This window comes from Haliotis rufescens, unplaced genomic scaffold (assembly GCF_023055435.1).
Source record: "Haliotis rufescens isolate VD_foot unplaced genomic scaffold, xgHalRufe1.0.p SCAF_12, whole genome shotgun sequence".
NCBI lineage: Eukaryota > Metazoa > Mollusca > Gastropoda > Lepetellida > Haliotidae > Haliotis > Haliotis rufescens.
The window spans coordinates 32,224,327-32,243,134 of NW_025963802.1; the positions used below are offsets into that span (position 1 = coordinate 32,224,327).

The window sequence follows — 18,808 nt, forward strand, 5'->3', positions numbered from 1 at the left end:
TTACAAGCAGAAAAATCAAGTGCTCGAGACTATATGCTATTTAACATTAATACCCATTTAGAAGGTACTATGCACTCTATGCCAAACTTTGTAATGGTGTTGTCCTACATACCAATCACTTTAATGTACACTGTCCACCCAAAGATCATCTCCATGCTATAAACTGGACAAATTTCAGCAATTAAATAAAAAATGTATGCGTTAATCTTAAGTCGTTTAAAAAATGTCCAGAACGACCATAATATTACCTTCTTCTATGTTCTATCCCCAAACGTTCATTCTATTATAAATATCCCTTCATTAACCTCCTCAACCGTACTTAATACAAGGTAACCTTGAAAACCTACCATCTAATGTACTTTGAGTTGTTGAATGTTTGTCCGAAATTGCCCCAAGTTTAGTAGTGTACACAGTTATATAAGAAACCCTTAGCGAGTGAACGACTTAGGCGTCCGTGTTGGATGTGGTTAACAAGTAAGCTTAACAAAACACTGTAGGTATCCCACTGCTGATTTCAGCTTATCTTAAACAGGGGGCGTGGCAATAAGCAGCGGAACAGTTGAAAACTTTCTATAGCGTGATTGATGCTTGTTGGATCCGCCCACTTCTTATACGAATTGGGCAGTAACTGACGACGGGCTCCTTTCCTCTTGGGGAGAGTCCATATTTGAAGTGTCAGGGGTGTGAGGGGTCCATGTCAAAGTATGTCATCAATCAGGTCCTGGTAAACGAACATGGGTAGATGCCATTAATTATTCGAGCTGACCTATAAGCATCTACCGATAGCACTTCACAGTGATAGCGTCGAATCGCCACTCCCACCTCCGTGTGGTGGCTTCGTCTCGACATGTGACGAGATGTAGTCACTTAAGGGCCTTTAATAACACGGAAATTTAGGAGTAGAAGATATAACGGGTATTGTGAGCAGTTAAGCGACATAATTTAATGAGCGATGTTCGTAGAACAATGGAGTGAACTGTATTATTTGATTTCATTTCAGTGATTGCCTCGGCCGTTCAAAACGTGCTTTTGTGGATCTGGATCGTCTTTGGCACATACTTCAGTGAATGTTTAATGAAAATATTTCCCCTGGAAATTCGTACGGAAGCAGACGACACTTGCAGACGACATTTGCCAACGTCGCCATGATGCATCCTCTTGCGCAGCATCCCCACCATATCCTTCCAGGGGGGCTGTCAACGCTGTACCCTACCCTACAGACATCACCCCCGGGGGTACAACACCACGGCAACACTTCACCAGGGGGACAGACGTCGTTCCGAATTGATGACATTTTAGGCAATACGACTGGTTCATCTGTGTCGAACTCTGCACCAGCAAGACCTACGCCTATCAACCCAGTTGCCCTGCAATCTAGTCCAATTTCACATACAATTGCACCTCCGAACTTATACAAGCCCGTGGCAGTGTACGACCCTTCCCTCCTATCACACAGTTACCTCACAACGCCAATGGCTTACAACGGAACTCTGCTCAGTCAAATGTACCCCTTTCCTCCATATCGTGCTCACGAGTATGCCTTGTTGGACGGGAGACATCATGCGTTTTCAAAAGGTGAGTTAAATTTCGTTAACCTGCGAACATCCGCACCGATGTGTACCACATATACTAACGCTGTATGCGGATATAATCACTTCATGCACACAATGTACCCTTAAAACAAGGAAGAAGGTGTCGGGGTTTCTGATAACTGAACACATCACACGACAATGCGGCGTGATGTGTTTACGGAAATACCTTGACAAAATAACCTCCTCAAGATGGTCATAGGTGTACATACATATTCGAAATCCTGAAATGCCCGTTAAACACACAGGATCTACCTGACTACTTTCTCATATTTGCTAAATAACTTAAGCAAACAAGTATGACAAATCTGAACCCTGAGAAAGACATATTTTATGCGTGTCACGATCCACCCCAAGAGCAATATATATTCCAATGTAGGTCATACCGGTGTTTTATTTGCCCGTTTTTTCTATGCATGTTATGTAAATCATCCCACGTCTTTGTGAAATATCTCATGTACTTTTTTGTGATCAAATAGTCACTCTCTGTTTATATTTATTCATTCGGTTGAATTTATATAGACGTAACTGGTTTCATAGAGAAAACAGTAACACAGTCTCGGGTAGTGTGTGATCCGACCATGACTTTATGTAGTGACTTTTTATCAAGGAGACATAATCGACCAATGTTTGATCATTTTGCTGTTATGTAAAGTAAGCTATTAAAAATGTACCTGAAACAGACTCGTGGAGTTCGCCAATATGTAATGTTCATCTACACTACATGAATAATTATATTAAGCTATTTCCAATAATAATATATTTTCTAAAGTCATTATATCTATATTTTAAACTACATTTCTCACCGTTTACGGTATGCAATTTATTAATAATAATTAAGAAATCTTAAATGTTACATTCACAATCTACTTGAATCCCCCACTATGGCATTTCAAAGACCATCATCCACCCCAAAGGTATATATTCTTCCAATTTGAACTATCCATTTCCATCCTAATGTTCATATATGTATTTTTCATAACCATGTTATCGTTATTGAAGAGAACTTTAATAACAACAAAGAGCTAAAAAATAGCTTGGTTGAAAAACGGCTCTGTGCTCAAAAGCAACCACCCAGCAAATTGAAAAGGCATATAAAATTTCATTCACCCCCAACACTCTATAGCCTTGCTCTGATCCTTGCGCGTTCCTCAATCTGATTATAAGTTCTAACCCCAAACACCCCTTTCTGGTAATAGGGGTTCCAAATACTCTTTCATTTGCTACAAAGCTCATAATTCAGGGTATGTCTTTGGTATCAGCTTTAAGAATAAGAGAAAAGCAACGCATAACGCTATTTTACGGGCATGATCGTAAAATGAATCCGGCTAAATTGCTTTTCACACCAAAGTGATAAGAGATTAATTTCAGAGTAAGGACACATAAAAATTTCCCACAGCGAAATCTTGATATTAAATCTGCGATTTTTAACACTAGAAGGTGCATTTGTGTGTAGGGAGGTCAATGAACACAATATGATGAGGTGGAACTTAATAGTTCCTTAAAGTAAAATGATATTATCTGTTCCATCGATTTTTATACTGCATATTCTATTTCGTTATACACCTAAAACTTATGTGATTATATTTTGCCTGCATTACATATGCAAAATGATTAATACATCTTTTTGTCTTAACATTCACAACTTGGATTTAATATTTGAAGATAAGAATTATATGATAACATTGATATATAATTAAAATGTCAGCTGATATTATGTCCAAAATATTTTATTTCCACAATTCCTGAAAGTTAAGACGTTTAAGTGAGGAATTGTCAACTTGAACGCATATGGCAGTGCTTTTTTCTTTAGAATCTATATTGAAATACTAAGAGAAATGACGACGATATACAGATAGAAACCCGAATAAAGACTCCACTGCAAATATGAACTACATAACATGCAGATTCGATTAATGAAACTATCTATTCAAAAACATTTTTTCAGAATAAATGACAAAATAACTTGTAATGTAATATTGGTGAAAATATAAAAATGAATCAGTATTCCACCTAAGTTGATGGTCCCTGGTATTATTTCTCTCAATATCATATCTCTTTTTAACCCTGTAAACATAAAATTTCATATCACAAACTGCTTTGTAAAACCTTAACTTGTTTAAGTCACCACACACCGTTTGAACATAGATGGGGAATATCTATAATATATGCATGCACACGAAATCGACAATATATCACAAAATCAGATACGGGTAGATATCATTTTAATACAGGTGTCCCATCCCATTCACTTTATCCATTAAACGTCCAGACAACCTCTCAACTGCTCATAATATTGAGTTATTAAAGATATGTTTATTTTGTGTTGATTTCATAACATTTCCTTTGAAGTGACACCCAACACCTCGTTCAACCAACAATTGTTTGACAAAATTGTCTGACTTTGCTTTGGGTCTAGTGCCTTATCAGGACCTGTATGAAAGCATCTCCGATTGCACATAAACAGCAAACACAGCCCAATCGAGGACTGTGGACTGTAGTAATTCCTTGCGTATTAGACAAATTTGCAAACCATCATTTGGAATTGTGATAAATCTATTTAAAACGTGAGTTGCACAAGGCTCTTGATAGCCCTTGAAAAAAATTCAATCCAAAATTATATAGCTCTTTATCGTTCGTATTTGACTCGAACACTGATTACTTGTGCCAGAAAATTCACTCCACTGCCGGTCTCTTCGGTTGGTCCTGTTCATAATTGGTTTTTTTCTATTTTCGGCATGATTTAATTCGAATAAGTATTATTATTTCTAACAATTCCTTTTGAGATTGTAAGCACATACAGTGATTTTATTATATTTAGCACGCGTAGTTTCTCAGTACTTTTATTTCATGTCACCCTTTTGTCGTTGATATTAGGCCATATTATGCCAATCTCGAATTTATTATATGAAAAAAGAACACAGATATCTTTCAACGGCATATAGTAACGTATGTTTTACAAAACGCCATTAATATTTGCAAACGTGAATTTTCCCTTGATGAAAAATTAATTTAGGTATTTCATATTCAAAATGTATATAACTCTACTCTTCCAATGCAAAAGAATTCGAAGATAGAGCAAGATTTACTTATATATGAACAAATAGTACAGAGAACCGTAACACTGAACAATGTTTAACAGATAATACATATCTACACAATCTTCTGAGCCCAACCTTATTAGGCATCAATTTATTTCACCCCTAAAATCTTTAGTTTGATATTAAATGTATCAAGTTACATACAGCGATCAGGTAAAACACATTTTGTTGTTGATTATTACGATGTCCCCTCACTGCAATGTAATTTCAAATACAAAAGGCCGGGCAAACGAGAGTACACACCCATTTTTGATAATGGTTAAAATGAAACAAACAAGAAATGTTTTTTCGATGGTGACATATTTGATACGGATATCATAGATGCGTATTGGACCTTAAGTTTGCAGTGTTTCAGCGACTGTTTTCAGCTTAGTAACGTTTTGATAATGTTTGTAAATTTTTGCTCAAATCCAATTTTCATATGTATACTTTGCCCGGCAGTTTAGTTTTCTTACTTCGGATATTATATATATATTATATACCAGAATATCAACCAAATAGGTTATGGTTGCTCATAATTAGCTACAAACTACTACAATGCAATAATCGCAAACGTGACATATTTCCCTATTTCAACATTTAGGGTTATCAGACGCCATAAAATGGGTCAAGAGTTATGTATAATAAATTACATCTTAATTTCGTGACATGCTAAGAGTGTTAGTAAACACGATTAGCATAAGAAGCAAACAGCTTCTGTATAAAACAAACCCATGCCTTGCAAATGAACGATTTAGCATCCATATATGTGTTGTTAGTCATGTGCACACTACTAACGACGCCACAGATGACTTTACCAATGTTTAAATTCGTAAGGTAAACTTAAGATACGTTCAACGTATCGACCAGAAACATCACCCTGGATACTTGATTTATACCCAACGCCTCGTTCAACGTTGCAATAAACGAATGTGAGCGTTGACTGTTCACCTTTTAACATAATGTTTGCTAACAAATACCCGCATGTATTGAATACGGAAACTAAATTATTCAAAGTGATGGTTGGTATGATAGTGATGGTTGTTATACTTGAATGATTCCTTTATGCAAAAACATTCGACTGACCAATATTTGAATTATCTTAAATTATCTCTTTATTCCTATTGTTTTACATTGTGTTCTGAAATCGTGATTGTTTTCTATTTGACGAGGTGTTCCTTCATGATAACTGACACCGACATAAGTCATATGTCATGATAAATTATTCTTCATTGCCAAATAAGCATTTCCTATATGTATGCCCATGTTGATTAGTTTTACATTTGCCCATTTCATGCGGATATACAAACCAGATTCTATGCCAACATGTCTATCCAACATGGATAGACAGCCATTAACTGGTCTATGATAAAGTAACTACCAATTTACGAGAGGAATCTTTCATTCTCAGATAGTTAAGACATTGCAGTAGAATCAAAATATGGGTAACAAAAAAGCGGACTGGGGCCCCAAATCACCACGTGAGATAAACATTCGGGTTTTAGCGTCATAGTGCACGTCTACATGAAAGACAGTTTCATGTAACAATCAAACAATGTTAAATTTGTGAATTTGTCGAGTTTATCGCTACGTTTTGTATAACATCACCGACCTGCTGATAGTTCATAAAGCAAGCCCCACACTGTTTACCTATTTAGCCATGTGGCCACGAGTCACCGATGTCTCGAGATACGGGTCCAGTCATCGCAGGTAACGTTCTTGTTTTGCCATGTTGGTCAGGCATGCAATTCACGTGTCCGCAGACCGATGACCACTGTTTGAATTCAAGACCATGATAAGGTTCAAGTGGACATTGTTGGACACAACAAGTAGTTAAATGGACTCAATCTTGTACCAGAGTTAATCCGATTACGTATGCGTGTCCATTACGCTATTTTGCCAAATTGGTGTAAGGCAAGGTGTTTATTGTGTTCTTTATCTGTTCTTACAAATACCGCATTTATATGAAAAGAGGCCACGACAGTGTATCGTTTTGTTGGGGAATTGAAAAACGTTCATTTCGTGAATGGCAGTATTAACATGACTTGCAGTACTGGCAATAGACTGACATTTAGACCCAGAAATAAAGTTATCTTATTAATAAACATATAACTTCAAAATAAAATTTAAAAAAAATCCAAATGGAGCTGAGAACAATCCTTAATTTCAGGCCAAGTGCTGGGGCAATCTAGTCTTGCCAAATCATTCTAGACTTGAGTTGGACTCCTTTTGCAAGTTATTCTCTTGAGTCTGGGAGAGAGACTAAACTGGCAATTCTGGCAGTACTTCTATATACCCTTTGTTGATATTAAATGCAGGTCCATCATTCTAACACTTAAACCCGATAGACCACGCTGCCGTGTAAACTAATGTATATTCATAAAGTAATTATGTTGTCATTAATGAGTTGCTCAGTTCGAGTCATTATCGATTTACATTATGCTTGTCAACCGTTTAAACAACAGGAATACAGAACTCGGTTAAAAAAAGGTTGCTTTAAACATATGTCAACACAATATGCATTATTAACATGAGAAGGGTATATAACTTCTGTCTTTATGGCCTAGCACGTATTTCTTGTGCCTCGGGCTTTTTGCAATGTGTGATCCAGCGTTTAAATATGCAATTAGTCTGTTAAAAAGTTAATCCATATGAAATTCACCTTAGATCTCATTATGTATTGGTAAATTGTTAAAGGAGATTACACACTGTCAGTACGACATAATGGCTTCCTATTGATTATGCATATCATTATGCGTCCTTTTGTAACTTATTGAACCGAAAGGACGGACTGACCTAAAGTCAAGTTACTGGTATAAACAACACGTTGATAAAAATGAATCCAAAGAAATGCAGGAGATGGCAAGTGTTTATGATACTGTTGACAATATCTCCTGTTTTCATACCTCGCTGAGACTAATCTTATACCGACAACAAGAACATACCACACGCCATGTGATACCCGACAGTGATCATTCGGTACAGAAAGAGGCACACACGGTCGGGGAAAGCTGCGTGCACATCCATTCCGCGATTGTGACAAAACGGTTTTGTTGAAAGCCGATTACGTATATATCAAAGAGGATTTAAGACGGCAGTTCATACATTGATTATTAAAAAAAATCCTTATGTTCTACCAACTTCAATGTGTGTGTATGTGTGTATGTATATGCACTCGAATCCGTAGTAGTATGCTATTTACTTAGATATTCCCCCATGTATGTATGTTATGTATGTATGTATGTATGTATGTATGTATGTATGTATGTATGTGTGTGTGTGTGTGTGTGTGTGTATGTATGTATGTATGTATGTGTGTGTGTGTGTGTGTGTGTGTGTGTGTGTGTGTGTGTGTGTGTGTGTGTGCACTCGAATCCGTAGTAGTATGCTATTTACTTAGATATTCCCCATGTATGTATGTATGTATGTATGTATGTATGTATGTATGTATGTATGTATGTATGTATGTATGTATGTATGTATGTATTGGATAAAAAACAAATCGTGAACTTTTATCATATGCATCCTGGACATTGCCAACACGGTGTCAAACAAGGTGGTAGTTGTGTCCTTTGTCGATTTATTGGAAGATCGCAGTTATTTTAGAGAAAATATTGTTTTAGAAAGATATGATTTCGGATACATCCACTAGTCTTTCCCACGAAAATGGCCATTCAGCAGTCAGGGTGTTAGTGAATCCTCACACGTATAATAAGAACAGGATGCATGAGATATTTCTACTAGAATCCTTCCGCCCCATTATGCATTATGCGTTACGATTTCCTGGCGGATGTATTTCTACTGAATTGGAAGTGACTATGATATACTATAACCATCCGGAGAGTGTAAACAAAGCCCGAAACTGTATGCGTACTGGTAGATGAATAAACCAGTTTATCATCTTTATAATCATTATGTACAGATTAAAATAGAAAAATGCAGCAAAGAGGGCTTGGGTGATCCTGGCACAGTCAGGCTGGCTAGGCTCATCTTCAGCTCAGGGTCCTTGCCCACTCTACACGCAGCCCAGACAGCGAATGGGACCTCTCCAAGGAAGCGCTGCCTAGTCAAACCCACCCAGAATTTTTCGGAGAATGTGAAGACTCCCCAACACTGCAGACTTCTGCATTACACGGATTGTCAGGAGGGCTGTATTCCTGGTAGCGAACCCGGGTACTCTCCCAGATTGGGAGGTACCAAACCTAAGGCACAGAAAACAATGGAGAGTCGAACAACATGGTACTTGGGATGCAAACGTGACATTTCGAAAGCGAAAGGTCTGCCTATTTGCCATATGTTTCCTCAATCTTGCCAATCACAATTATTATTATTATTATTATTAATATTATTATTATTATCAGTAGTAGTAGTAGTAGTAGTAGTAGTAGTAGTAGTAGTAGTAGAAGTAGTGGTAGAAGTAGTAGGGGTAATAGTAGTTGTAGCAGCAGCATCAGTAGCAGTGGCGGTAGCAGCAGCATCAGTAGTAGTACATGTTATAGTAAACCCTAGACAGCCCGGAGTTAGGTAGTTTAGCTATAAAACGTCGATGTTCATGATTTTGTTTCAGTCAGTGTGTACAATGTGTACAATGTTGACATGTGGTAAAAACGCAGTAAATATTATTTCCATTTTGTATCAGGCAGTATAATATTAGTGTATTGTGCAAGGTATGATAGTGTGACATCAATAAAATTCGTCTATATCCTAATTCACAGATTAACTATAGTAATATGAAAAATCCATGTGTTCCTTAACTTCTTTTGAGTAGCATATGTGAGGCACATTATTTGAGATATTACTGTATTATTGCTCAGTGAGACGTTAAACCTCCATCTCTCATTCTTCTCGATTGATGGACGAGAAGAAAACAAAGGCATTTAAAAAAAAATAATAGTCCAATGTCCCACCATACCATTACACTTTGCTTAGTTTAACGGCATGTATTAAAATGTTCATCCAAACATAAGATAGTTTGAATTTATCAATATGATACAAAGTAAATTGTTTATCCCTTTGCAAGTAAACTGCATAAAGCGAAATAATAGTTATGCCAAAGGTTATTTCTGTACCATAGTTATAAATGTTATGTTCGGACATAACAAATATATCAGTGTGTCAATGTTCACCTTAAGATCGTCATAACGCCAGCTGACAGCGGTGAGTGAGTTAGTTGGGGTTCAAGTTTCACAGCTTGACTTATGCAGTAGAGAAGCCCAAAGTGCGACAGGTCACAGACGTGCAACCCACCTAGAACCCACGTGAAACACACGAATATGACAGAAGATTATTGTTATTAAAAAGCTATGCTTTCAATTTGGAACCCAAAGAAGATCTAGAGATTGGCAGTGTTTCTGCTTATGTCGAAACAGTATTCAAATGTTTCACTGAAACCATGGTTGCCCCGATCAAGTAAAAAGACCTTAATCTTTGCGTTGCTTTAAAGCGTCACATACCATTCATTCAAATCCATTACGAACCAAACATTGCAATAATTATGATACATGGATTTATATCTGTCAAACAGTTCTCAAGGGAAACACTATTTGTATTTATATTAATCTGTCATTCCAGACTTCGACTCCCAGCTACGAAAAAAACTATTCAAACCACTTGTGTCCTAAGAACGATCAATACACTGAACAATTGGGGATTATATACAATGATTGTGTGTACAAATTTATGTCTACACAATCCTTTTCCAGATATTTAACGTCTGAAACGCTTTCATTATTGACAAACATCGGGAGGGGTTCGTGTGGTACCTGGGTGTTTGACACGCCGTCAAACAATCTCGCCAAGTCCCAGTAGATGACTGCATTGATGGCACTTGGCGGGTGACATGGAGGGTTATATGGATAACTTTCAAATTGTTTTTATCGGTATGATAGTCGGGCGGCGCCCTCGATAAGCCAAAGATTAGCGCAGCCGACCAATGTCTGTTAATAGTGTGAAGGTAATGAAATTTCATGTAAACTTTATGGTTTGACAGAATTGGATCATTTTCAAATTCATTTTAGATTGAGTACGTTACGTCCAGATTAACAAAAGAAATATTTTTAAGTGTAAATGTCAAAAGTCAAACTTTTAATTTTTGCGTTTATTGTCGTTTTTATGTTTACAGGGATTTTTTCAGTTTTTTTTAATGAATTTGTAACCTCAATGTTTCTGCTTGGCGTTGACCAAGGTTGTGACATTTTGATGAAAATATTACGATTGTTAATCGATGTACCGTCACATGTCGTTGATCGTCATTGCTTATAATAAACGGCGCACTTGATAATAAATGTAATTATCTACCTTTCAGCTATGATAACGGTATTACTTTCACATCTTATCAATATAGTAAGTTTATGTCATAATGTCAAAGATTTGACATTCAACCATTATCTCATCATAAGATATCAATGTCATAATTTGAAATATATAAATATATATCATCCGAAACTGGCTCCCACATGTCTTGGACATAATCATTGTGCTTGGGTATTACCAACGCCGCCCTGGAAATATTTCAGTAATTATAGGGATGGTATTTCAGTGCATGAAAATACATTTTGTACGATCGCTTGAATATGCAATGTGTTGTGTTTGACATATTGATCACGCGCTAAATTAGGAATCTCACCCAAACATATGTAAATATGAAAACAAAACGTAAAATTAATGATACAATATCAATTTGTATTTCAAAGCGACAAATAATTGGCATTAAACTTACTTAATATTTATAATATGATTTCCCTTTTTTCGCTGTCTGCCAACTGCTCCTGTCCTAAGGGAGCAGTTCAAAACAGTGTATTCTTTAAGTTTTGAGACATGTTCCCTTGAAAATAAATACATGAACCAACAAACCAAACATCATTTACAAAACGACAAAATACAACCTTAATTGTGAAAATCTTGAAATCCCCAAAGAGAATCCCACGGATGTACAATAATCTAAATAAAAGCGACAAGACCCTTTCCAGAGCTACAAGAACTCTCTGCTTAAAACTGGTGATGGGGCAGGATATTAAGTGTTTTTATGCCGTTGATTTTTATACTTAGGATGGGACTGTTGTTCATGACGATGTGAGCTGCTGTTGATTGACTTGAACTGTACATCCACCAAACGTTGATTTTGTCTGAAGAAAACTCTTGCAGACCTGTAAGCCCGCACAACTAAACTTAAGGAATTCAGATTTTGATCTGATATCGAACTTTTGAACTGCACGCGTACACTTATCATATTACTCTTTAATTGATTTTGTTCTTTTGTCGGAAAACTGCACAATCAGCTGTCACAACCATTAATATCAAGTATGTCCATTTTGATCATTATTTGATATTTCAATGTAAATTTACATTGCTTTGTGCGTTCATTTTAGTTCCTATTTACTGTTGCCCGGTAGAATCCAAAACCATATAAGGAAGACACGTGCCCATTTTTGTATGTGCGGAACTGACAAAGTGCATCATAGTTTAATACTACATGTAAAACCCGACTCATATTTTTAGCTATTAAGAGGGTATCATAATCCAACAGAAACATGATTAAATGAAGCATAGCTGATTGATTATTGAGCGCGGAGTTGAACAACAAACAAAATACATTTATTGTGTGGTTATCACGTTTACTTCGCAAAATCTGTTATGTGGAATATATTAAGATCAGTTTTATTAGCAACAGGAGATGTTTTGCAGAATATCTGACTTTTAACCCGAGGTGGTAAATAGCTCTTGTATGCATTCTGCTGATTGTATGCAAAACGATGGTGTTAGATCTCGATTAGTATAAAGTAAATTCTATATTAACTATTAACTAACCTGAAACTAAGTCATTTGGAATATTTGCTTCACTCGAATTCTATATAGTTTTGTTAATGTTTGATTTTCGTTATGAAATGTGTAGATAATATTTAAATTTTACAATATATGTTATATATCTTTTGAATTATGTTCGCCATACACAATTTCAAACTGTGATCTTGTTCACAGGGATATCACAACAACTTTAAATAACACAACAAATATGATTTTTTTACAAGTCAAACATCCTGATAAAGAGCAAATTAACATAGAAAGGTCATTTTACAAAATATTTCAATTTTGAATTAGAATCAAATCAAGCAGTTTCATGCACATAATATGTTAAAACTCGAAAGCATTTATATGAAAACGGCACTCAAAAGATTATTCATTATTTTATATGATCATAGATAATAAAAGATATATTGTAAAACCAAACTGGAACTTGAAGTTTGAAGCATTTCATCTGCACGATATTGAATTATTAATAAACCATAATTAATAATAACGATAACAATGACAATATATGCCAACACCAGTTTCACATGGGGAGGGTGTGACTTCCACAGACATTAAGTAGCACCAACTGTTTCTAAAGAAGCACTTATGTTCAATTTTCTCAAATTAGAGTTTAATGATTAAATCGTGTCTGTACTTTGCGATATATGGGAACAATCATGGTAGCACATATCTGAAGTGTCTACTCTGTGGGTGAAATTGACGCTTGTATATTTCTGTTAGAAGATGGACTGCAATGCAATGATAAGAAGGAACAAAGAGTAACACGCGTACATGTACATGACATAAACACTCATGTTTATTTCTGATTATCATTGAATGCCTTCCGCATATAAGAGTGCCCTTACAGTAACTCTTGAAATAGTCTGCATTAAAACAGATGACAATTTGAAAATGTATATTTCGGAGGAAACGGTCAAGATGATTGACACTTGGTGCTAATTTTAGTGTGAAATGTGTTTGTTTTGTCACGTATGGCCTGTACTATCAGGGCTCACGGGTCTCTAGTTAAAGTGTTTATTTCACCCGCGACCAGAGTGAACGTTAATGATATCAAAGAAGGAAATGTAGAAGGTATTTGCATCTCGGTTGACTTATTTCTGACAAGAAATTTACCAATTGCTATGACACATTCCCTGATCTCTTCTCTTCGGGTTGTGGTTAAGTTTTACAATGTTGATGGTGATGATGATGATTATGATTGTGATTGTGATTATGATTATGATTTTAAAATAAAGGAAATATTCTGCTTATGTTGTATAATGTATGTTCAGTCTCTTCCTATGTTATCGATTAAACCTCTTAGATTGTCTGAATGTACCGTGGGATTGAATAGAAGGGGCAAGATGAATATGATGTACAACACATAATTGACAAGGACGAATGTGTACATCAACAATTACTTCTGTAAATACATATTATAGGTGCACGTGCACCCATGTTGGTATTCGTGCAACATTTATATTGTTTCTACACAGACGTATATTATTATAATTACGCACTTATTCTTCTCGTGTTTTTTGCATGTGTGATCAAATATACAATGAATTCCATTTCAATTATGATAGAAATTTCATCTGCTATTTAAACCATGTTACTGAAAACAAACCAAGCATCACCATGTTGTCCTTTATCGACCAACATCGACGCAAGACAAAACAATTACCAATTACCTACCCCACTCCACCCCACCCTTCCCCTAAATCATTCAAAATGACAAAACGTTCAGGATAAAAATGAAAGGCTATTCCGACTGAGATCAAAACGAAAGTATTGCCTACAATGACACAAAACGAGCACTTAAGACTTCACTTCAGTCTGCTTTTGATCCCAATATTATATCTGTATCTTTGTTAAACACACAGAAGTCAAAATGTGTAAGTTAGGATAACATGTGTCCAATCTAAAAATCTCTTTATCTGATTCATTTGGACGTTCTGAGCTTGGAACTAAAATGCTTCAGACAAATTCTACTTCTTATCTCGCTGAGCAGTCTTCCGTTGACAAAACAAGCCTATAAGTACCAAGTTAGAGCGTAGGAAATCGTTGAACTTGGGGGCAGAATATTTCCTCGTTGCTTAAGGACTGGCGCACGCATATTGTAGTAATTGGTGCACATTAACAATGCTTATTACAATTCCTTATATAATGTCTTGTCGTTTGGGAAATAGTATTGGAAATGAAAACGAGGTTCCCTTTGAAGCGTTTTACTTGGACCCTTCCGAGTTGGGTGAAACCTGAACCCTCTGTCAGACTGGTTCTTTTATAATGAGTCTCGCTGGCGCCTGATTCGGAAAAAGTTACTGGGTCTAGTTTTAACAAAGGAAATTACGAAAACTTGACCTCCAACTATTGTTCTCCCTATAAATAATTATGGATCAGAAAATATGAACCCTATAGGTTATATTTAGGAAATGCAAACAATTAGTAAAGATATTTTAGCATTGCAATTATACAATAAATTTCTTTGATCTTTTGATCTATAAAGTAATAATGCTCAATTAAAGTTTTCAAATTTGTATTATCGAGATTCATAAACTAATTTATTAATAAAAGACATTAGACGCATTTTCTTTCATGATATTCTGTGATTTCAAGGTATAATGTTTTGTTTCAGTTGGCCCCAAGCCACCCTTTCTCTGGAACCCGTTCATTCAAAGACCAATTCATAAACGAAAAGGCGGTCAAGTGCGGTTTTCAAACGAACAGACCGTTGAGCTAGAGAAGAAGTTTGAAACTCAGAAATACTTAACTCCACAGGAGAGGAAGAGACTTGCTAAAGTATTACAGCTCACCGAGAGACAGGTGTGTAAAAGTGTTTAGTTGGAACAGTTTAGTTATTTATGACATGTAATCTGTGTTATATCTGGGCGAAAAATATTTTCCTGTCTCGCTGATTTTACCATTTTTTAAATGCTATATAAAGTGCCGGTATACACCAATGTTTGATAGTGGCTAAAAATGAAGCAAACACGAAATGGTTATTTGATGGTAATGTATGTGGTACGGGTATCAAAGTTGTGTCTTGGACCTTACGTGTTCAGTGTTTTGGCGACTGTTTTCAGCCTGCTTTGATAACGTTTGTAATTGTTTGGTCATATCCAATTTTCAAGTGTATACGTTCTGTTGCCCAGTAGTTTAGAATTAAGAATGCGACAGTAACTCACTCACTAACCGCAGTTTTTAAATAATGAGGTCCATGTCTTCATTTCTCCAAGGGGGCACGGGTGGCCCAGTCGTCTAAGGCGCCGCGTTTCGCTGTGCAGAGTTGCGTCCCTTGGACACGCCAGAAACCTATGATTGTGGGTTCGAATTCCGGTTCGCCCCGATTATGTTTCTAGGTTTGTCAGCACCATGCCCGTGCTCGTGGGTTTCACCGAAGTGGTAAACGTCTGGGGCCTGCATCACTTCAGGCTTTCCTCCCACATTAAGCTGACATGCCGCGATATAACTGGAATACTGTTAAAAGCGGCGTTAAACCCAACTCACTCACTCACTCATTTCTCCAACCATTGTCTGCGGGGCAATTAGAATCACCCCATATTGTATTCATTAGTTTGTTGAAAAAGGGAAAACAAAACACCAAATACACGTACTTGTGACATGTACATTTGCGTTGATGTCAGCAAAATAATTTCAAACCTGAACCTTACAAACGAATGATCAATAGTATGAGCATTTCCGTAGTCAGAATATGATGATATACAATCAGGTGAGATCACAGAAACTTTAAAATCAGATTCATCAGAAAAGATTCATTTGCACCATGCTACTCCCAGATAAAGTTATCCAAGATGCCAGGACAAACATTTAAAACAAGACAGGAGGCAGTAAATGTTAATGTACATCCCATGACATATACCCATATGTGTTCTATTGTTTAAAAGCACTTGAATATTTCCAATGAAATATAGAGCTGCCTATGTGTTACTTGAAATATTAAATTAAATATTGACATTTGGAAACCTACAGTACGCGTATTTATCTCGTGTTTGAAACTGAATTTGTTTATTTTTTTCGTAGGTGAAAACCTGGTTCCAGAATCGGCGGGCGAAATGGAGACGCCTAAAACAGGTATTTAGTAAAACAACTTGTTTAATATATTTGTTATTGAGTGAGTGAGTGAGTGAGTGGTTTTACGCCTCTTTTAGCAATATTCCAGCAATATCATGGCGGGGACGCCAGAAATGGGTGTCACACATTGTACCCATGCGGGGATCGAACCCAGCTCTTCGGCGTGACGAACGAACGCTTTAACCACAAGGCTAACCCGCCGCCCCTCTTATTTCTTGAACTGAAGTATACGGTCATATATTCTGATGACTGACATGATCAGGGGAATAAGAAAGATGTTATTATTTTTTTTGCGAGAGGACAATTATGCATTTACTCATGCAGTAAGCATGTACAGAGCGTAACTGGTACATAAATGTGTTTCAGTCATAAGCACTTTTAAGCTATCGGTCGTGTCAATCAACGGTCTGATGATTCAAATTCTTTAACTGTTTTGATCTACTTCTCGAGTTCGTTTAAATGACACTTGTCAATCATTTTTCAGGACACCCCCACGAGTGAAGATAACGAGAAACACGAGGCGGAAGACAAAGAAAAGGAAGTGACGTCAGCTGAGGGTGGCGCAGACGATTGTGAAATGGCGGGCCAGACGTCAGAAGAGGAAGATGAGCAATCTGAGGATGAAATAGACGTGGAAAACGAGGCTGAAGGAACATGAGAAACGGGTATTAACTCAGGGCAATTACGCTTCTGAAAAGGGATTGTGCCAAGGAAATATTTCATTGAAAAAATACATACGCGTGAGACAAATGCTGACGCCCACGTGACTTGACAGGAACTCTCGCGTGACTTAAAAACCAAAGATGGTGGTGCATTGCACTGAGAGAAACTGTTCAAAGTGCTGAAGCCCATATTACGGAAGAAATTAAGCCAAGTTGAAAGGCTATCGGAAGTGCTACATGTTACTTGCCCTACATTCGGAAGAGGAAAAGGTAGCGAAACTAATAAGACGCGGACTGCATTTTTATATAGCAAATCCTGAATAGGGTCATTAGAAAACTATACTAAAACAAGAATATTTCATGTTTTGATGAAAATTCAATTGTGTCCTTGCAATGCAGGCAGTATAATACAAGGAAACTCGTTAAACCGAACTTCGTTTAATTCGATATAATCTCTAACTGGTGGTTCCGCCAGTAGAAATTTCCGATACTACGGTCTAATACAAGTAGAACGTTTGTCTCGAACTACGAGTACTTCGAGTTAACGAGGATTAACTGAATTTACTGTATCGAACTCATTTACACTAAAATAAGCAATAATTTTATAATAAATTTTTAGGATCCCTGGACCCACTGTGTTATAATTGAAAGGGTTCCGGGTGTAAAATGGCTTACACTATTACGCTGTATCCGCCGCGGTGACGTTCTTAGAACGAATATTCTCATCATTATTTCATTTGACATTCTATTTGATACTGACGTTCGGATAAGGAACAGGCTGTATCTCTTTAATGAACATGCAATTGTCACTAAACGTCACTGAACGTCACTTAACGCCACTCAACGTCAGCCAACAAGTGACGTGCTGTCGCAACACGCAACTGCAATAATACATCATATCAAATACATTCCATAATAAACATGCCTTGTCAATAAATAGACAGAATATAAACAATTATAGCATGTACACAACTGCTCTATGATTCTAATTTATACATAAATATAAGCCAATCATTTACCGTATTCAGCCGTCTTGTTAATGCTTTGCACCCAGGGCTTTGTTAAACTTTTGCCGCTACCATGTTTGTACATAGTATTGTTCAGTGGTATAATGTTATATGTGTCCGTTGGTATTTAACGACCACACGATCCGCTTTAACATTGTCGTATGTGAAGGTATGAATGTAAATCTATGCAAGTTATGTATAATGTATGTAAATAAAAGATACTTAATTCTCTACTAGAGTCACCCTTTGTTTTTATAGCATTCGAATGCTTATGTTCGGAAGGTTCGTGTGCAAAGGGTCAGTGGTCACGCTGTATGACTGTTGAGTTCCGCCGTCACCGCTGAAACGTTGTCTCGCGAGGTTCATCTGGATTTGGGAACGTGAATTTACACCGGTTTCACAGTATTCAGCCAAACTGGGGAAACCAGGAATGAGCTTAGGAAATATGATCCATGTGGCGACTTGAGTGAGTGAGTGGGCTGGGTTTAACGCCGCTTGGAGTGAGTGAGTACGGTTTTACGCCGCTTTTAGCAATATTCCAGCAATATCACGGCGGGGGACACCAGAAATGGGCTTCACACATTGTACCC

General features: G+C 36.8%; 1 protein-coding gene across 1 annotated transcript; it reads left to right on the forward strand.

Moving 5' to 3' along the window:
- Positions 1–782: 782 nt before the first annotated feature.
- On the forward strand, positions 783–18,449 carry LOC124117541 (hematopoietically-expressed homeobox protein hhex-like). Its single transcript, XM_046479477.2, has 4 exons — positions 783–1,575; positions 15,093–15,280; positions 16,499–16,549; positions 17,034–18,449. The coding sequence occupies exons 1-4, from the start codon at positions 1,068–1,070 to the stop codon at positions 17,205–17,207; spliced, it is 921 nt and encodes a 306-aa protein (XP_046335433.1). The 5' UTR covers positions 783–1,067; the 3' UTR covers positions 17,208–18,449.
- Positions 18,450–18,808: the final 359 nt, after the last annotated feature.